The sequence below is a fragment of the Plasmodium cynomolgi genome, chromosome 11 (genome assembly GCF_000321355.1).
Source record: "Plasmodium cynomolgi strain B DNA, chromosome 11, whole genome shotgun sequence".
NCBI classification, from domain to species: domain Eukaryota; phylum Apicomplexa; class Aconoidasida; order Haemosporida; family Plasmodiidae; genus Plasmodium; species Plasmodium cynomolgi.
Genome location: NC_020404.1, coordinates 1,805,784 through 1,826,155, shown reverse-complemented (window position 1 = coordinate 1,826,155; position 20,372 = coordinate 1,805,784). Strand labels below are relative to the sequence as shown.

The following is a 20,372-nucleotide window of genomic DNA, read 5'->3' as shown; positions in this document are numbered from 1 at the left end:
TTCCCATTTTATCATCTACATGTGAATAAAGAGTGCTTGCGGTATAATCGTAGTCCATGTCAACTTTTTGAAGGTATAGAGGTTTGCTCCTCCACAACAAATGAACACCACGTACGATACAACATGGAGAAATTCAAATTGGTTGGTTCCTTTTTAAGACGTGTTTCCACATGACAGTGAAAGCGGGTCATACAATGCACACACACATACACACACAAAAATGAAGTGAAGCATATCGAGCAGAAGCGGGAGACGTGCATAAACAAACAGTAGGGGGGGAGAGAGGTATTATACACACAGAAACACTCTTAAAATAACTATAAAAAAAAATGTGTACACATAAACAGATATTCATATGTATGTACACCCCATATGGGTGAGTGTTTAGCCGTAGGCATGATGACGTGGTGAAGTGACCTCAGTGCTGCACCTCTTGGTTTACCAAAAATGCAACGCGGGAAAAATCATACGCACGCGGATGTCTGCAATTTGGATTGCCCCCCTTTCGATAAGCACCTTCCATGTGGGTATATGCCAAAAGGGTCGTTTTTACACAAAAAAAAAAAAAAAAACGGGTGACTCCAACACGTTCATCCTTTCACACCAAATTTGCACAGTCATCAGATCAGTCATTCTGCATAGCGAATTCGTGCGTGTACATTCTGGCCATCGATTGAAATCCCTTAACATCCCCAGACCGCAGCAGGTTGCCTGTGGAGCGACAAAAGCGTTTTTTTATTCTATTCTATTTATTCTACTTTATTTTATTTTATGTGTGCACAATTTAGCTCAACAAGGTGCGCGCTGTGGAGGGCTGGCCGCATGTGCAGAAGCAATCACAGCAGCCGCAAAGCAGCCAACTGCATAAACGCCAACCGCAAAACCGCTAATCCGTTCAGGTTTGAAAGCGAAGTCCTGAATGGGGGTCCTTTGGGCGCATCCGCTCACGCTCACGCTCATGCGCACCAACCTGCGTCGCAATTTAAAGGGCTCTCCGCATTAGGCTCGGTGAACAAAAATAGAATCGCTCGACAGAGGGACTGAATGGTCCATGCCGGGCTCCAGTTGGCCTTCAAAATATCCATGCAGAGTTCGCCTTGGGGAGGGTAAAAGGAAAAAAATGTGGAGAAAAGTGTGGAGAAAAATATGTGCGCTGTGTGCGATGTGGGCACTGGGGGATGCTAACAGTGTTTACCCTCGCAGGGGCAAGTGATACGGCTACTTCTTCACGCGCGCTGCCCTACCTGTTACGAAATTCACGTTCGGATGAAAAAACTTCGTTACGAAGGTTATCACCGGGGGGTCTATCGGGTACGTACTCTTGCACTTTATGTTCAGCTTCCACTTTCCACCCTGCGGAGAAAAGAGGCGAAGAATTAAGCGTCACGTTTGCGCAGAAGTATGTGCACATAGATATATACATAGACACTCGCAAAATCTGCACAGCGAAAGGAGCCGCCCTGCTGACTAAAAATCTGCTAAGCAGGTTCGCCTCTATACCTCGTAGGGGGAGTCCTTTGGGCCCCGTATGACTGCTTGCCACTCGTACAGATTGTAATCACTGAAAAAAGGGCGGAATGGGGGAAATTGGTGCAATGTAGGCGGTTTGACCGGGGGGGGTGCAATGTAAGCGGCTTGACCGGGGGGGGGGCAATGTAAGCGGCTTGATCGGGGGGGGTGCAATGTAAGCGGCTTGATCGGGGGGGTGCATGCACAGGGGTTATGTCTACATGCTTGCATATAACTGCTACGCAAACGTTAACCCTGTTATTGCACGCTAATCAAATGGAGAAACAAAAAATACAACCACCCGGGCACCCCCACATCAGTATACAACAGAACGCTCAGAAGAAATCTGCACGAAATGGCATTTCAGATTGGCGCACCAATGGGCGCAAAAATGGGGCCAAAAAAACAAATAGCAGAAAAGGGTTTCTCCCCAATAGTTGTGCCTATCAATTGTATGTACCTGTGAGTGAGTGTTATGTCTGGGTCATTCTGCTTTTTGGCTTCGCGCGATTCTATTAGAAGTCTATTTTTCGTCATGCTTTTCATAAGAATTGGCAAAAAAAAAAAAAAAAGGTGCTAATGGTGGTTAGACAAACTGGGAAAAATGTGAAAAAAAAAAAAAAATATGTTTTTCTTTTCTGTGTTGTCTGTGGTAGATGAGCTCAGATCAGGCAGGGCTATAGATTTGTGTTTTAATTCTACAGGTGTGTGTGTGGGGGTTTCTTCGCCTATCGTATTCTTATGCTTTCCTCTATGCGCTGCTTAACGCTTCCTCTGTTGCCGTTCCTTCGTTTTGCTTTTTATTTTTATTTTTGTTTTTGTTTTGCTTTTTATTTTTACTTTTATTTTTCTTTTTACTTTTGTTTTTGTTTTTTCCTTTTACGTTCCCTTTCTTGCTGCCTTTTATGTCCATTCAGAATGCAACCCCCTATGCACAACTCCAAATGTGCCGCAGATATTTTGCGTTTTTTAATTTTGTGTAAGAAGTGAATTCCACTGTGGGTGAAGAGGCATAAAGAGGTTTTTTTTTTTTTTGTTTCCTTCAGATTAGTTGAAAATGTCCATTTTGTGTCCTTTTTTTTATTTTTTTATTTTTGCCTTCGATTAACCGCTCCCTTTGCCCTCTGTCTCCCTGAGCAAGGCGAATTACAACAGATCAACGTTGCTACCACGTACGTTGCGTCACACGCGTTGGCATGTCCCTTCCTGTGGGTGGAAAACGCCTCGCGAAGCAAGTTTCTATGTTCTGTTCGCAAGTCCCATGCCACGGTTGCGCACGAGTGGGCTCACGATTGGACTAAATAGAGGACTCACGAGGGGAATCACGATTGGACTCACTAGAGGACTCACGAGAGGAATCACAAATGTGCAGATCCCCCGGGTGACACCCCTAATTGCAAAATGAGCTTCGAAAAAAAGGTAACGTTTTACAAAAACGAACTCAGGCAGAGGGACGAGGAGGACCAGGCGAGGTTTAAAAAGGCCGTCAAATTTCAAAACAATTTTTCTGCCATGCAAGATGAATTTGTTAAGAGGAAAGAATTCTATAAACTTCGGGAGGAAATAAAAAATTACAAACACAAAATGGCGGAGCTGCAAAATGAAAATGGCTGTTTAAAAGGGAAAGTACAATTATGCTATGCGGAAATGAAAAATTTGAAGGAAGAAATCCGAGTGAAGGATAAGCGCATTATTCGCTTGATGGCGGAAAATGACGTAGCGGATAAATTGCGCCAGGAGATGTGCCTTGGTGCGCATCCTCAAAGGTGAACGTACTCACACTCGCATACACGCGCGTTACCCTCCTCGCGCACTTGGGGCCATCCTCCCAAAGTGTACGTTCCCACGCGCGAGCGATCGTACATTTGGCAAAGAACAGAGTTTTCAAACTTCAGTTTGCCCCTCCCAATTTTGCATTTGCGCCATTTTGCGTATCGCCATTTTGCGTATCGCCATTTTGCGCATCGCCATTTTGCGCATCGCCATTTTGCGCATCGCCGTTTTGCGCATCGCCGTTTTGCGCATCGCCGTTTTGCGCATCGCCGTTTTGCGCATCGCCGTTTTTTCCTCTGCAGCAGTACATAGGGGAAACATTGAGGGCCGCCCCACGCCCAGTTAATTCGCGCGGCTAACGCAGTTAGGTTTTGTTTCCTTCCATTTGCTTCGCTTCGCTTCGCTTTGTTTGTTTCGTTTCGCCTTTACTTTTAATCGCCCGTTTGGACGCTGTACACCATCAACATGACACGTAGTCGCATGTGAAAAGGTATAAAAAACTGGAAGGGGGAACGGAACAGCATGGAAAAGGGGACGGACAGGGAGGGGGAAAACTCCCCGTCACACAAACGCACAAGGAAAGAACAAGCGCAAGTGCAAGCGAAAGAACAAACGCAAATGCAAGCGAAAGAACAAACGCAAATGCAAACGAAAACACAGACAACGCCGCGCACCGACTTGTGCCGCTTCACAAATCATCGATTCGCTTTTTGATGCTCTCCAGCGCCTTGTACGAGCCCGCAATAATCTCCCCGTTTTCCTAAAATGGAGCAAAACAGGAAGGGGATGATACACGCTTAGCATAAGTATGCATTGGAAAGGGCAATAATCCAATTGAGCAATTTGGGGGGAACCTTTTTCTCAAGATATTTCTCCGCCTTCTTAACTGATTTTTTCACGTTTTTTAGCTGCAAAGCTGTGAAGGACGTGCCGCGCCGGGGGCACGCACGTGGACAAACGTGTGTGTAGTACATTTATGGGCGCACCCATTTGTGTAGGCACATACAATAACGCATGTATTTACTTATCATATGAACAGCATGCAAAAATGTCTTTTTATAAACCTATGTTTTGAAAGGCGTCCTTCATTTTATCCCTCTCGCCGTAGCGTCGCTGTTCCTCCTCTTCCAGCAGAATCAACAGGTTGTCGATGCTGAAACTGAGTTGGTCTGTTTCTTTCCGCTCCAGTTCGTTCTTGTTGCTCTTCGGGGTGGTTGCAAATGGGCGGTGGTGGTCGCAAAAATGAATAAATAAATAAAACGAAATGAAGGGGAAAGAAATGCGCACACAGAGGTGAAGGTGAAGGTGAAGGTGAAGGGTGCGGGCGCCGTTTCTAAGCAACCGCCCACACGGGTCACACCTTTAGCAGGAAGTTCAGGTTGTCCTTGTAAACGTCGTCCACTATTTTGCTGAGAAAACATTTTCGTTAAAATGAGCGCTGAACTGGTCTACATTGGCGCTCGCTCAGTTTCGCGTTCTCTCCACTCTTTTTTTCTTTTCGTTTTTCCTCTTACTCCACCCCATTAAATGACAAATTTTTATCATTCTCAAAAACAGCCAAACCCATTGTGCCAAAAAAAGGAAAAAAAAAAAAAAAAAAAAAAAAAGTAAAAAAAAAGCTAGTTAATATGACCAGGTCAGGCAAAATTTTAGGTTGAAATTGTACCACAGTGAATTGGCTTAAACGGCTAGTAAATTGTACGATTGGTACAAACATGGCAAATGACTTAAAAAAGGACAAATGGGGAGAAGTGCGCGTCGTGGCGCGAGCACAGGTACGGTCACGCATACGTACATACGTACATGGGCAATGGGCACATGAGTACATACATACGTACGCATATAAGTGCACACAAACACGTACACCTACAAGTGCACGCATACACGCACATATAGACGACGCACACGCCCAACGCAGGGGGGGAAAAACAAACGTCAGTCAGGCAAACGTAAAACTTAAAAAAAATCACTAAAACAAATTTCATTTTGGGGGGGTTCCCTCTGGGCATGGGACACACCACCCTGGGGAGCGAAAGTAACTCAGAAAAAAGAAAAAAATTAAGATAATCATACGGGTGGGACAGTGATGGGAAAGATGGTGGACGGGATGATGCTGATGGGATGATGGCGGGTGGGGTAATGATGGTGGGATGATGCTGGTGGGATGATGCTGGTGGGATGATGATGGTGGGATGATACTGGTGGGATGATACTGGTGGGATGATACTGGTGGGATGATACTGGTGGAATGATGTCGGACGGGATGATGGTGGACGGGATGATGCTTTAGACAGGAGCAGATCCTTACTCAGACTTTATTTATTATTTTTTTTTCTTTCCGAAAAATTAATAAATAAAAGGATTTTATAGGTAGATAAGGTTTTCAGAAAAAAGTGGGTTTGAAACAAAATTAATTGTCGAGGGGAGGTAAGGGCAGGGCCAAATAGGGGAGCCAAAGGGGAGAGAGGCCAAATGAGGGGGGCAAAATGGGAAGGGCCAAATGGGAGAAGCAAAAAGTATGGAGGAGAGGGAGGGGGCATGCAGTGCACATGTTAACAAACAAATTATCACGTAGAGGACATAAATCTCATGTGCGCTCGTGTACACATAACAACATGGAGAAGGACGAGGAGGCCGCACGATATAAACATATCTGCGCCGCGCATAATATGTAAATGTATGAGTACATAAACGTACATACAAACGTACCTACGTACATACGCATACAACTGCATGCACACACGAATAATGCTGCCACTGCATGTGGAAGGGAAAATGGACGAACAACACATCATACTCACACGTAAAAAGAACCCGCTTCGAGGTCTATGCGATGTTACTTAACAAGAGGAAATTTTCGATAAAAAAAAAAAAATAAGATAAATGAGAAAAATGAGATAAATGAGAAAAAAGAGATAAATGTGATAATAAAATGGGGAAAAGAAATAATAAAGCAAACTTGTCATCATGTGTCTTCCCTCGCTATGGTCAGAGGAACAGCACACTAGCTCCACTATCGTTTGAGCCATTCGACTTGGCTTCGCTTCGCTTCATTTTGCTTTGCATCATTTTGCTTTGCATCATTTTGCTTTGCATCATTTTGCTTTGCATCATTTTGCTTTGCATCATTTTGCTTTGCTTCATTTTGCCTTGCTTTATTTTATTTTTTTTTAATCATAATCGAGTTTTTGTGTAAGACACTTTGATGAAGCGATCTTTCAGGTAGAAATTGTGGAGGTCCATTAACGCCCTTGTTGCCTGAAAAAAGAAAAGGGGGGGGGAAAAAAAAAAAAAGGCATATATTTTATCACTCCTATTGGGCACGTTTAACGTTTTTTTTTTTTTTCTTTTCCTCCCACATCCTTTTTTATAATGTTTACGTTGCTTGTTCTGTTGCCGCTCTGCCACATCGCTTAATTACTCTCCTCATTTCTTACCATGTCTTCTGAACTCAGCTCCACTGTGATGGTTATGTGTTTCTTTCCCTCCTTAACTGGTTGGATTTTTATTTTTTTAATCTCTCCGTACTTTATAAAAAGGTTCATTATGCATTCCTCCGTTACTTCTTCGCTTACGTTCGATATGAACAGCGTTTTGGTTGGCTTACACGCTCCCTTTATGTATTTCGCTTGATCTGACAGCTGCGTAGGAAGGGGGGAGGGGGGAAGAAAAAACAGGTACACATGTATTTTTTCAGGTTTGATAAGTGGCCATACAAAACCAGGTGCCCACACAAGGGTATGTTCAAATGGTGCACTTTTCCAAACGTGCCCATCATCCCTTTGGGTCATACCAAATATCGCTGATCGTAGCTGCTAAACGTTTTGGCCTTGTATGACTCGATTTTCTTCTGCTGCGGCGCAATACGGATATCTAGAATTTTCGAAAAGTGGAGCTCCAAAACCTGGTCGCCAACTTTGGCGTGCTGCAAACACTCCTGAGCCACTGAGGCGAAGAGATAGCCCGCGTACTGGATGAGTGCGGAGTCGGGTTTCTCCCGCAGGATTTTTATTCTAGACACGAAGCCGTATACGCTGAACAGGTTGAAGAGCTGTTTGGAGGGGGGTAAAAGGGGGGGGTGCCAATGAGACGTAACAAAGGGGCGTAGCAATGGGCGTAAAAGTGGGCGTAAAGGTGGGCGTAAAGGTGGGCGTAAAAGTGGGCCGCAAATAGTGGGGCGTAAAAAAAGGGAGCCCTAAATAAATATGGGCAACTTTCATCACACCGTTCGCACCAGACATATATACGTCCACGAGGAACATATTCACACGTCGCCCACGAGGAACATATTCACACGTCGCCCATGACTCACCTTGTGCACATCCGTGTAGTCCTTCGGGATGTTGTAACAAATCAGAACCGGCGTTTTGGAGGTGTTCTTCGCGTCGAAGTCGACTAGCTTGAATTTCCTTTCCAGCATGAGGTACAGCTCGGAGTCGTTTCCCTTCCCTGTAGCAGCGAAAAAAAAGGGGCAATTTTGATGAGGGGCAATTTTGATGAGGAGCAATTTTAACGAGGGGATTACACACGGTTGTTTGGGTCCCCACTGGGGAACGCGGCGAGGGGGGGAGGAAGTCAACACCTAACGATCAAGAAGGTATAGTGTGTCTCCATTTCGAACGCCACACAGTTCACCGCTAGCCAGATTCCCTCCCCCATATGCCTGTCACATTTTTTTCCCCTCTTACTTGTCGGGGTAGGCAGCACACCGTGCGAGGTCTGAAAATTCAAAAGGTTCTTATTTTTGGTCATGTTGGCTGCCGTATAATCTCGTGAGCTAGAATTGTTTGCCTTCACAACCAGCTCCTTTAAAAAGGAGTACTGAATCTGAATAGTGTTACACCCATCATATATGTTCCTGTTGTGCAGCGTTTTGATGGCTTCCTGTGCAGTTTCTATGTTTGGAAACTGAACTAGGGCTTGATAGATTAGGGGGTTTCTGGAGAAGGTGATAATTTTTTCTACCGTTCCACATTTGCTAAAGAGATAGTATATTAATTCTATGTCTACTGGGTAGTGCAGGTTGAGGACAGATACAAGGATGACTCTTGAGGACTCGTTTTTGTTGTGCTTGCCCGTTTTTTTATTTACGCCTTCTAGGGCATCCTTCGTGCTTGGCACGTTGCCTCCGCTGCTCAGGTTGTTTCCATTTCCGACAATGGGGCTGCCAATGGGACCGCCAATCGGACCGCCAATCGGACCGCCAATCGGACCGCCAATAGGACCGCCAATAGGACCGCCAATCGGACCGCCAATCGGACCGCCAATCGGGCCGGCATTCACCGCGGCGTTCGCGGCGACGCCCCCGCCTTCGTACTCATCCAAGTTCTCCTTATTAACGGCGGCACCGCCACTGTCGTCACTAAGCTTGGACAGCTTAACACTCACGAAGGAACCCTTGATCTGTGTCGGGTGCTCATCAAAGTAGTTGAAAATATTTTTGTTCAATTCGTCATCGTACAGCTTCACAATAATTCCATCCCGATCGAAAATAATTTCTGGATTATTATTTTTAATAAATGGTCTCATAAACGATTTGATGTCCTCCTTGTCTGCATCTCTCGGTACGTCTTTCAAAACAAGGAATGTATTGACGCAGTTTTTTTCCTTCTTGAGGAATGGCATTCCGCTGTACTTGCTGCCCTTTCTTTTTTTACTATCGCTGGGGAAGTATATGTTCTGGGGCTGGTTGCTCGCTCCTCCGTCGCTGGGGGCACAGGTGTTCGAGACGCAACTGTTAGCAGCACAACTGTTAGCAGCGCAACTGTTAGCAGCACAACTGTTAGCAGCGCAACTGTTAGCAGCGCAACTGTTAGCAGCGCAACTGTTAGCAGTGCAACTGTTCGCCACGCAGGGGGCCCCCACGCAGCCGTTCCCAACGCAGCCTCCCCCTACGTAGCCGAACTCGCTCATAGTGGTAACCCCCCCGTACTTGGTGTTCTCCCGATCATTATTCATATTCGTATCAATCAGGGTGGTGCCTCGACCCATGCCACAACTCATGTCCGCGTCGTTATCATTTCCATTCATGTTTTTATTCATGTTATTGTTCAAGTCGGTAAGAACGTAGTCGCCTTCCTGCTTCATATCGATTAACGAATTGGCACTAATTTTGGACGCGCAGTTTTTTTCGTGAAACATTTTTTGGCTTTCAAACGGATCGTCATTGCTCATCAGGTATCTCTTCACGCCGGTTTTGTTTTTCTCGTTTTCGTTTTCGTCATTGGATAGGGTCCTCTTATTCATTTTTCCTCTACTCCTTTGTTTTTGGAATGCTCCTAATTTGTAGCTCGGCCAATGTGCCCTTCTTCCGATACGCTGTGTGGCGTTTTTTTTTTTTTTTTTTTCTACACTTGATTACTCTCACGCGAAGTGATTTACTGCGTGTTTGTAAAAACGTGGGAGCTAGCTACGTCAGTCACTCTTTTTAACCTTTGACAAATGTATGCGTGGCGGGGACAGGAGGGATATATGCGCACAACTGTGAACATGTAAAAGGAGAGAGAGGAGTCTACCACAGGAGGGCAAATGGACGTCGATCTGCACGTTCGCAGTGGCCAAACCCCCGTGGTCTCCCCCCAAAAAAGAGTGTCCCGCACAACTTCACCAGGGAGTCGTTATATGCGTAGTGAGGTTGAGAGGGGGAGGTGAACCCTCCAATAGGAAAGAAAACACGAAGTCAATTCGGAAGAAGTGCTGGATGGAAGGTTAAACGCATGTACAGTGACTTGACGTCAAGGGGGTATAACAAACGGGTACGCACAAATGGGAACAACAGAAAGTCACTCCACGCGGACGAGTGCCGAAGCATATGCAAGAGCATTCACTCGCGCACGCTAGCGTAGGGACGATGTCGAAATGCAGAAGGCGCCAAGCGAACGGTAGGGCAAAAAAAAAAAAAAAAAGATTCAAATATGTATACATACGTATGCGGCCTTTACGGAAGTACGCACATGAGAGGGTTCCTTGAACAGGTAGTCACATACTCATGTAAATTGCGCACGTAGGTTTTCTCATCCGCTCTGGTACTCGTGGAGTTGCGGGTGGTAAAGATGAAGCGACGCAAAAAAACTGCGCAGTGTTCGTGTAACGAACGGGCTTATGTCATTTGTTTGTTCGGTCGGGTAAGCATACAGGTAAGCAAGCATACGCTTATGTGATCGCTTAACCGATGAGTTAACCGATGAGTTAACCGATGAGTTAACCTCCCTGTTGATTGCTCTTTTTTTGCTGTTCTTTTTGCTACTTTATTTTATTTCTTTATTTTTTTTTTTTTTCCTCTATTCTCTTTATTTTATTATTTTTTTTATTTTTTACCTTTTCATTTTATTTTTATTTTTTTTTTTTTTTATCGCGCGACGTGGGAAACGATGAAAAGGAAGGGGCGATATATTGTCGTGACTGCTGCTGAGCACTGCTTTGTAGAAAATAAGTACAGCTTGGGGTATACGGGAGGGGGAGAAAAGGATGCGTGGTCTGGCCTTGCCCTCACATGTATACCTCCTTATGGGCTGCTGCTTTGTGTCGCCATGAAGTTGTGCCACGCAGAGAGGGTCGTTTCCTTTTTTTTTTATATGCCCTCCACCGTAAGAGCGCGTATGATGCATGTTTGGTGCGTAGCATATAAGTACGCGTGCGCAGCGTATAGCTAGGAGAACACCCGCGGGGAAGCAGCGACTTTTCGCCCTCCTCCGCGAGCCCCCCAGAAGTGTACATAGTATAGTAGTATATATATATAAACATGCACAGTAATAAGTATGTACTGCTGAACGTATTGCCTATCGTACTAACCGCGGCGTATCGGAGTGCTCCCCCAACTGGAGAGACCAATGCTGCAATTTACAACTGACTCTTCCCGCCAAGCAAAGGCGCTAACACGAGTGCTCAAAAAAAAAAAAAAAAAAAAAAAAAAAAACAAAACGCGGGGAAGAGAACCCCAATCAGGACTTCGTACAAAAAACAAGTGCTCAAAAAAAAAAAAAGAAGAACATGACTGTCATGTTGCATGCACATGCGTGGAGTCTCTCACGGATGTGCTGCCTACAGGACGCTTCCAAAAAAGTGGAACATAACGGGGTAAAACACAGCGCGGTAAAGCATAATAAGGATATTTAGGGTGGGATAAACTCCACAGGGACAAATTTATTCACCTCCTTTCAAGTCTTCCACCTTTTGCCAAAAGATCATCCTGCTTGTCGACTCGTCTCAGGCGCTCTTAGTTGGGCCAAAGATTGATACCCTGTGGACGATACCTAAAAAAGGTTAACACATTTTTATGGCAACACCTTCATGCCAACGTTTTAGGTAAGTGCCCACTGCATATGCGTCATGAAAAAAGGACCCCGTACAGGTGGAACCCTTTTTTAAAAGCGGGGACAGAGCGATAAAACACCATCATAATGGTTAGAAGAGCAGAGATGTACGTTTATATTCATGAGCGTGGGGGCGAATGTTGGACGTTAGGATGGGAGGCATCTACCAGGATATCCCCACTACGCAGCGTTCTTCGCGCGCACGAAGGGAGGAGAGGGCAGCGTGTCGGGCAAATCCCATTGCAATGTAGAACCCAGAACAACTTAGCGGTAGGAGTTGCATCATCACAGCAGCACATCACTGCCGCACATCACTGCCACACATCACAGCAGCACATCACCTCGAATGCGCACAGATGTACACTTGGCAGGGGAGATGGGTCTTCCTCCCTTTGAGAAGGTGCAGTGAGAAGATGCACCGTAACGTTCTACTGTTCCGGACCGGCATGGCTCCTTCATGCCGCACTTCTTTTCCCCTCCTCCGTGTAAGTAACCTTTAAACACCTAGTCCACTTTTTCCGCAGGCCCTTCCCCAAAGGGGGGGGTGCCAAAATTCGTGACAGCATCCATGGTGGCTTTCTCAATCTGAGAGATGGCGCACCACTTGGGATGAAAAAAAAAAAAGGATCCATCCTCTTCTGACTTACACACAGAGGGATACAACGGGTACCTACCCTTAGCACAGAGACGCGCGAGGGAATTCTCAATAAACATATTTGCGTTTTTTCCCCCTCGTGAAATATGAACGGGGGGATAACAAAGGTGATTTGCAATGACTGGTCAGCGTCCTGATGAATGGGCGCAAAAAATGGGTGCAAAAAATGGGCGAAAAAAAAGGGCAAAAAAAGGCGAAGAAGAATGGGTGCAAAAAAAGGCAAAAAAAGGTCGCACATGGGGGGACACAAACAGGGGCTCCTATGCCGGGAGAAGTCCCCACCGACAAATGCACAAACAGCGATGTGGCCAAAAAAAAAAATGAGAGCCGCACTGCATAGTTAAACAATTGAGGCAATATGCACGAAGGGGGTGACGTGCTCCCGCTGGAACAAGACAAAAAATGCAATAACTCACGCATGCACCGCAAATTGGTAGCTATGCACCTCGCGCAGTGTGCACTTCCGTACGGCTGTCCGTGCATTCATCAAAAAGGGCTTCTCACTTTTCCCATAGTCCTTTCCCATTAGTCCTTTCCCTTCGTGCGTCTCCGGGTCTTTATTCCATTTGTTCCAACTGAACATAAAAATGGGATCTCTTCATGCTGGGTAGGGTAAGTACCACCTTGTGTGATGCGACTTGGGCGCACTACCTGCTGCCCATGGGGGCGTTTTCGTTGGCGCCCAGGCTGCCGATAATGCTGCGGGGGGGGAGAAGTAAGAAGTGCGTATGGTGAGACGTAAGAAGTACGTATGGTGAGATGTAAGAAGTACGTATGGTGAGAAGTACTCAGCGGTGAGAAGTACTTCGTGATGGCAGGGCGATGCGACAAACGTGGGTGAGCGGAGCGTCCCGGCGAGGCGAAGTTTTCACACACGTAACGTAACGAAAGGCGCGCCGGCTGCTTCACCTCTGCTTCACTCTGCCGCACCCCCCCGTCAGTAGTACCTCTTGAGGAGCTTCCTAATAAGCATGAGCCTCTCCTGCAGCGCCACGAGCATATTCTTGTTGTGCAAATAATACTTCTGCGGCGAGCCCAAGTACAAGTTCCTACTAGCCAGGGACTCTGTCTCCTCTACGCCAGACATGCCTGACACCTTCTTATCCCTAAAATGAGAATCTTCATTTAAAAATATCCTTCTGTTCAAGTCAAGGTTTGCTAAATTGACAAGGCTATCGTTGAGCTTTCCAATTTCTTTTCCCACAAGGTAGCTAAATGCGGAAATATTATTAACCATATTTTTTACAAAAATGTACGAGTTCGTTTTTACTAAGTCGGAGTGATTTACGTCCAACTGTTGGAGACACTCCTGAACCCATTTCATCCTAAAGTCTGCTTCTTCCATTGTTAAATTTGATGTCTTGATAAGAGACTCACATAATATTTTGCTTATACCTAGGAGTACTGGTTGTGTTAGAGACAAGCTTTCACTGAGGAGATGCTTGACGTTGAATCTATGACACAGTTGGAGGAGCCAGTAAGCATTTGTGTTCCTTTCGATATCTATGGAGAGAGCTAATGTGAATGCTTGATTCAGTTCTCGCTCACTCAGTAGGTGGTTAATTCTACCTTTGATAAGAATATCCGAAGTTTCGTTACGTGGCTTGGGGGGGTAATAATCTTCTTCTTGTTTTAACTCCACGATGGAGCTGCTACTTCTATTTTGGTTATCATCTATGCTCCTCTGACTTCGATGGCCGTACTGCCTTGCCCCGCTGGGGTCGCTCCCGTCATTCAGGTAGTCGCTTCGGAGGTCACTTCGGAGGTCACTTCGCTGGTCACTTCGGAGGTCGCTTCGGAGGTCGCTTCGGAGGTCACTTCGGAGGTCGCTTCGCTGATCACTTCGCTGATCACTTCGCTGGTCACTTCGATAATCATTCAGGTAGTCGTTCTCCCCGTTTTGGTCACCCCGCGGGTCCATCTCTTCCTCCTCCGCTGCGGAGCTGGGCTCTTCCTCCTCCTCCTCACCGGCGTCCTCGCCCGCCGCACGCAGCATCGCATGGTCGAGTTCCCCGCCATCGGCCAGCTCCATCATGCGGGCCTTCCCAATCCCGTTAATATCATCCCGCAAGTAAGCAATCTGCTTATACATATTGAAAGTGAAAAGCTTCATTTCGCTTTGCAGTTCCTCTAGCTTGTTGCTAATAGAAATTAGCGCATCGTCATTTTTTTCTCCCCCAGCCTTCTCGCACAACACTGCCTTTTCTATGGCATACAACTCTTTACTTAACCATTGCTTGTTTTCTGTTAGCAACGAGTTTAGGGACTCCTTCATTGATTGGAAGCCCGTGTTGTATGCTTCCTTCATTCCGGGGATTACACTTTTGGCGAACTGAATTTGAATCTCCGACGAGATAACAGCGGGCATGATTTTCTTCACGGCGTTCTGATGCGCGCTGTTAAAGAAATCCGCCATGTCTTTGTTAAAAGAGAGTGTGTGTTTTTTCCCTGCCTGTCCTGTGGCCCTATCATGGTCCACGTCGTAATCTACCCCGTTTTCCGCGGTGGTGCCCATTTGATATGCCTCTCCCTCTTCGTCCCTTCGCCCATGTCGCACATCGTGCAGTGCCCACCTCTTTAGCTGCTCGTTATTCCCCTTTAGCGACTTCGCGAAGGAGCTCTTCAAATCCTCCGACATGCACGATAACGTCTCCGACAGTTTGCTCGTCACGTTGTACATGCCTTTCTTAAAAGCGCTCATTTCGCTTATCAGCTTCTCCACTTTGCCTTCATACCCGCTGGTCTTCTGTCCTCGCGGGTACACCCCATGGCCGTTCACCCCCCCGCTGTGAGGGCCTCCGCTTTGAGAACCTCCAGGGTGGGGACCGCCCCCTTTGACCGCATCGTAAATTTTCTCCACCGTTGTGCCAATGGACAAAATTTTTCCATTCATATTTTTATTTCCATTTCTCAGGATGGACATTTCCTCCATCATTTCATTTACCCTCCTTTCACAATTGCTAACCATGGCTGCCATTTCTTCATATGATTTTTTTTCTCCTCCTTCTTCCTCTCCTCCTCGATTAATGCTTCCTTCCAAGTGCCCCTCCTTCTTGAATTGTCCCCGAGCAGCGGCCCCCTTCGTCAGGCTTTCCACTCCAGAGGTTCTAATTTCCTTGTATATCATATCTGCCATTTGGTCACTGACCTTTCTGCATATCTCTCTACACAGCTGTTTGAGCGTGTCATCTGATGTCTTTCCTGTTTGTCCTTCCCCAGTAAGGTCCCACGGAGTGCTGTTACTTAAGTCTGCCTTAACGGTTACCCCTTCTCGTTCTTTATTAGAGCATTTATTCAATCCGATTATATCACTTTCTTCTTTTTTCACCATCCTCTTGGTCTCGTTACCTACCATGAGAGTTCCTCCTTCCGTGGGATCCAAAACCAAGTGCTCCCTTCCACGAGTCTCACAGACCTCGCTACACTCGTCTGACTTATTCTTACCTTTGTGTGATAATTCCTCCAGCTGTTTTTCCTTCTCCGTTTCATCTATGAGCTCTTTCGGGAGACCCCCCTGGTTGGTGCTGCTTACTATGGTGGGTGTCTTCTTCTCAGAAGGGACTTTCCGGGCTGCTTCCTCCGCTGCTGTCTCCCCATATGTGGAAGGACTACTTTTAAAAAACCCTAACTTGTGCAAAAAGGAATTCAAATTTTTCTCCTTCTTCATACCCCCTTCGTTCCCCTGCTTATCATAAGACTCGTTCTGTTCTATGTCTCCCTCGAGTGGAACCTGCTCTTCTACTGCTACCTCTCCATCGTTAGCGCTATCTTGAGTGTCCACTTTGGGAATGCTTTCCTCGTCCGACTTCTCCGGATGGTCCATCTCGCTGGGATCACCTCCGTCCTCACACTCCATGAATCTCCTCAGTGCATCCTCATGCGTCGACATGATAATATCAATGTTGCTGTTATGTTCGACGGTTTTTTTTTCTTCCTGTTCGTTAATTTCTGTTTTTGCCTCAACGTGGAGGGAAAGTGGTATGTCAATGCCTACTTGGTTGGTTTCTCCTTGTAGAGCAACACCCTTTCCTCCCTCCATAGAAGAAAAAAGGGCATCAGAGTGGACCTCATTTCTACTGCTCCTATGCGACATCGTTAGCGCTAACCGTTTCGTGTTTTCTACTTCTTCACCCTTTTGCTGTTCTTCCAATTTTTCTAACTTTTCATTCCTCTGCATTTCTTCAACGGGTTTCTCATTCTGCGTGGGGATATCCTCTACATAAAAATTGCTGCCTGCACTTTCAAGACCTCCATCAGGGAAGCCCCTCACAAAGGCTACATCCCTTCCGCCTTCACACACCTTCCACGCCATCTCCAATTGCTCTGCTTTGTTCCTTTCGCTGGTCAGGGCATTCAGATTCTCCACTTCTGGATGACCCATGAGCTGGTTCTCTGGTGCATAAGCTCCTTCTTCCGCTGCGTGGGGTGGCTGAACTGCCTCATCGGCGTCACCCTTGCCCATAAGATCCTCTAGCCTCTTCCTTATGCTAACACATGCTTCGTCACTGCGACGGTTCGCATCACCCTTCGCGTTGGGAATTCCGTCACGGGTACCTACCACGTCCCCCCCAGCATTACGCATAGCAGTAGATGTACCACCTATAGTTACTTCCCCCTGAGCCGTTATCCCCGTGTCGACTCCTGGCCCTTTGAACGAAGTAAAAAATGTCATTTGGTCTTTACTCATAGATTGGATGGAGTCCTCACTTCCATTTGGTACCGTAGCAACATTCCCTTGACTTTGCTGCCCACCGTTGGCATTTCCTGAGAGAGTTGTTATCCCCAGCCTGCCTGTCACTGCACCGGGTGCGTGCTGACTTCCCACCCCCGAGGTCATTATCGCGTTTAGGAACTCCTCATAGTGAGCTATATTGTTCTGTATGTCGATAGCTTTTTCATTTTCCTTTTTAATATGATCGGGTTGGATTATTCCACCAGGGTGTGCTGAGGGAGGGGGAGCTGCATTTTTCGCGCCTGTCTCTTGGCCTCCATTAGCAGTGGGCACTTCTTCCCGCTCGGTATCCTTGTTGTCGGACTCTCCTTTCAGCTTGGTACCCTTGTCCGGTTCTCCTTCTAGCTTCCCTCCCTTGTCCGACTCTCCTTCCAGTTTCGCCCCCTTGTCTGACTCTCCTTCCCGCTTCGCCCCCTTGTCCGACTCTCCTTCCAGCTTCGCCCCCTCATCCGACTCTCCTTCCCGCTTCTCCCCCTCATGCGTATTCCCATCAGCAGTGCCCCCCCCGCCACTGGCACCGCAAACGTCTCCCATGAGAAGCGGAATGGGTGCTGAAAAAGATTGCACGCTTACACTCTTCTTGGACGAATTAAAAATAATGGAAAACATAAAAAGGTTAATTATATTTAAAGACGAAGAAGAAACAGAAACGTTTAAAACTTTTGAGAATTTAAGACATTCGTTTGTTTTGATTAATCTGATGGAGCAGAGGGGTAAAATGGAGTTGTTAGGTAGGTGAACAAATTTGGGGTGTATTTTAAAGTCTAGTCTTTTTTTATTAAATATTTCAAGGATGAAGATGAGACTCCTGCTGGTGTCCGGAGCGTGTGAATCGCCTGCACGGTAGGAGATGTTAAAAAAGACAAAGAACTCCGAGGGGTCCACAAAGAGCTCAATGTTTTCTATGCTCACGTTGTCCCTCTCCACAAAAATATTTTGTACGCTGCTCTGCCTTAGTATATCAATACGCTCCGTTGTGTCTCCTCCGCTGGGGTCGCATTTATTATTAAATGGGAAAACAGATATGCAGCACGAGCTGTGGAAAACGAGCAGGTAGTAGGTGCTCTGGTTTGTTCCTTCACCACTTTCGTTGGCTTGAAAGAAGCTGTTCAATATGTGCACGGAGGATATTTCCACATCGATGCATCTTCGGCTGTGCTGGTCGCTTCCCCTGTTCGCCTCACTGGGTTGGAGTCCCGCCGCCTGTCCCTCCGCCTGCCCCATCGCTTCGGCGTCTCCGTTCTGTGACCCCCCTGTCTGCAGCATCGCTTTAACCTGCTTCAACTCCTTCTTGAGGGAGCTGAAACCCACAAGGGTAAACTTGATCTCCTGATTGCTGCGCTGTAGTTCCCAAATTATTGCGTAGTGATTGTTCACCAGCGCGAGGAGGTACTTCCCGTTGAGACTCATGCAGTAGCTGTTTAGCAGCGTCTTCTCCTCGGTCGCGGCGTCGTGTGACGTGTTGTCCACTTCGCAGCCCGATTGAATATCTTCCTCCTTAGAACACACATATCTGTACCTGCACATGATGGGTTCAAAGAGCAACGTGACAGCACACCCAGCCACCAGCTGGTCAGTCACATCCACCTCGTCCTTCCATTTTTTAGCAGTCATCACATTAATCAGCAAAGATATGTTCCAAATATATAAACAATTGTTATGTCCTGTTAGAAAAAAATTGTCACTCTTGGGTAGCCAACTAGCCTTTAGAGGGAGGCCACTCTTTAATGTATTCACAATACCATCATTATTGGATGAGGTGAAAGAGGTCCAAGATGATGATTTTTTCTGATATGGTGGAAAATTCAAACAAAAAATTAACTCTACCTTGTACTCATTAATACTGTATACATATAAGTGTCCTTTATTATCCAAGAGAAGCAGAAATTTCCCATTTTCTTTGTTAAACGTTACATAAAGTACCTCATTGTCATATGGTAATTTTATCCTCGTTGTATTGACTCCATTTTGATTAATCAAACGAAACTTACCATTTTTGAGAGCATAACAAACATTCTTTGAATTAACGTCTAAAATTTCTCCTTCTTTTTTTATGATTTCCAATCCATCGCTCCTTATTTTGGAGATTAAATTTTCATTAAGGGTTAGTATGTTACTGTTTTTTGTTTGAATCCTTTCTATGGTACTTACTATGCTACTCGTTTTTATCTTTATGTTATTTGTTTGGAATGCTCTGCGTGTGTAATTTCCCTGGGCGATTATTTGCCCGTTTATTTCTTGCGTTTTCATTTTATGCTTCTTCCACTGGGTTATCAGGAGTGCAACACGTGCGTGCGGGGGGCCACTCTCTCTCCTCGGCGTGGGTACTTCACCAGGCTCCTACGCAGTGTGCACCTATGCGCCTATGCACCTGTGTACCTATGCACCTATGTATCTATGCACCTACGCACCTATGCACCTACGCACCTATGCACCTACGCACCTACGCACCTACGCACCTATGCACCTATGCACCTACGCACCTATGCGCGTACTCAGGTGCTATGACTTCTTTTTTCCCACGTGTCTCCCTCGATCGCCGCACGATGAGAGGCCAACCGGATAAACGCTAATTAAAAAGTGAAACAAATGTGCGCGAAGCGCCCCCCGGAGGTGAAACAAACTCAAGTTGGGATAAGCTGACTTCAGTTGGGATAAGCTGACTTCAGTTGGGATAAGCTAACTCCAATTGGGACAAGCTGACTCCAGTTGGGATAAGCTAACTCCAATTGGGGCAACCTAACTCCAGTTGGGGCAACCTAACTCCAGTTGGGGCAACCTAACTCCAGTTGGGGCAACCTAACTCCAGTTGGGACAACCTAACTCCAGTTGGGACAACCTAACTCCAATTGGGACAAATTGGGACCAAAGTTGCATTCTCTATCTCAGCTCCCCGTGCTCCCGCTCAGCAGCATGTGCATCTACACATGCGCGGCAGGCACAACGGAGGCGCGCAAATGGGGGGGGTGGCGCACAGGTGTACGAGTAACCACACAAATTATCGCCCGAGTGGCTACACAAATGATCACCCCAATAACTGCGCCCACAAACACAAGGCGCTCGCTCTCTAATGTGGGGGGGACATAACGAATGGATAGAGGATTAAAAAAAAAAAAGAGCGCAAGCTTACAAATCTGTTACTAAGACAATATGCAAAAAAAAAAAGGATAATTAAAAAGGTATACAATGTAGTCACAAAGGCATGTACATAAGGAATTACATTTATGCATATACGCTGATATGCATAGGGGATGTTCATATCTGCTCAAACGATGAATGGGCTAAAAGGAGCATTCAAGCAACATACACGAAAATTTCTCTAGCCTCAGGTTCGCTTCATCTTTTGGCAAAGTTCGTTCCGCTGATAAATCTTTCCTTTCCAGTTAAAAAC

The 20,372-nt window shown here is 46.2% G+C and overlaps 5 protein-coding genes across 5 annotated transcripts; 1 reads left to right on the top strand and 4 right to left on the bottom strand.

Annotated features, from left to right (window-relative positions):
- Nucleotides 1-625: 625 nt before the first annotated feature.
- On the bottom strand, nucleotides 626-2,046 carry PCYB_115020 (ubiquitin-conjugating enzyme E2 I; the record flags this gene model as incomplete). The annotated part of the gene is made up of 5 exons (XM_004223381.1): nucleotides 626-711; nucleotides 971-1,096; nucleotides 1,245-1,353; nucleotides 1,501-1,561; nucleotides 1,970-2,046. The coding sequence occupies 5 exons, from the start codon at nucleotides 2,044-2,046 to the stop codon at nucleotides 626-628; spliced, it is 459 nt and encodes a 152-aa protein (XP_004223429.1).
- Nucleotides 2,047-2,910: 864 nt separating this feature from the next.
- PCYB_115010 (hypothetical protein) lies at nucleotides 2,911-3,628 on the top strand (the record flags this gene model as incomplete). Its single annotated transcript, XM_004223380.1, has 2 exons — nucleotides 2,911-3,259; nucleotides 3,585-3,628. 2 exons carry the CDS (start codon nucleotides 2,911-2,913, stop codon nucleotides 3,626-3,628), a joined length of 393 nt encoding a protein of 130 aa, XP_004223428.1.
- Nucleotides 3,629-3,713: 85 nt separating this feature from the next.
- PCYB_115000 (hypothetical protein) lies at nucleotides 3,714-4,934 on the bottom strand (the record flags this gene model as incomplete). The annotated part of the gene is made up of 5 exons (XM_004223379.1): nucleotides 4,797-4,934; nucleotides 4,643-4,691; nucleotides 4,347-4,485; nucleotides 4,017-4,042; nucleotides 3,714-3,782 (listed from the first exon to the last, which is right to left on the bottom strand). The coding sequence occupies exons 1-5, from the start codon at nucleotides 4,847-4,849 to the stop codon at nucleotides 3,714-3,716; spliced, it is 336 nt and encodes a 111-aa protein (XP_004223427.1). The 5' UTR covers nucleotides 4,850-4,934.
- Nucleotides 4,935-6,456: 1,522 nt separating this feature from the next.
- Nucleotides 6,457-9,528, bottom strand: PCYB_114990 (polypyrimidine tract binding protein; the record flags this gene model as incomplete). The annotated part of the gene is made up of 5 exons (XM_004223378.1): nucleotides 6,457-6,540; nucleotides 6,720-6,923; nucleotides 7,076-7,333; nucleotides 7,595-7,731; nucleotides 7,971-9,528. The coding sequence occupies 5 exons, from the start codon at nucleotides 9,526-9,528 to the stop codon at nucleotides 6,457-6,459; spliced, it is 2,241 nt and encodes a 746-aa protein (XP_004223426.1).
- A 3,658-nt stretch (nucleotides 9,529-13,186) lies between these two features.
- On the bottom strand, nucleotides 13,187-19,231 carry PCYB_114980 (hypothetical protein; the record flags this gene model as incomplete). Its single annotated transcript, XM_004223377.1, has 3 exons — nucleotides 13,187-13,644; nucleotides 14,476-16,774; nucleotides 17,555-19,231. The coding sequence occupies 3 exons, from the start codon at nucleotides 19,229-19,231 to the stop codon at nucleotides 13,187-13,189; spliced, it is 4,434 nt and encodes a 1,477-aa protein (XP_004223425.1).
- Between the last annotated feature and the right edge of the window lie 1,141 nt (nucleotides 19,232-20,372).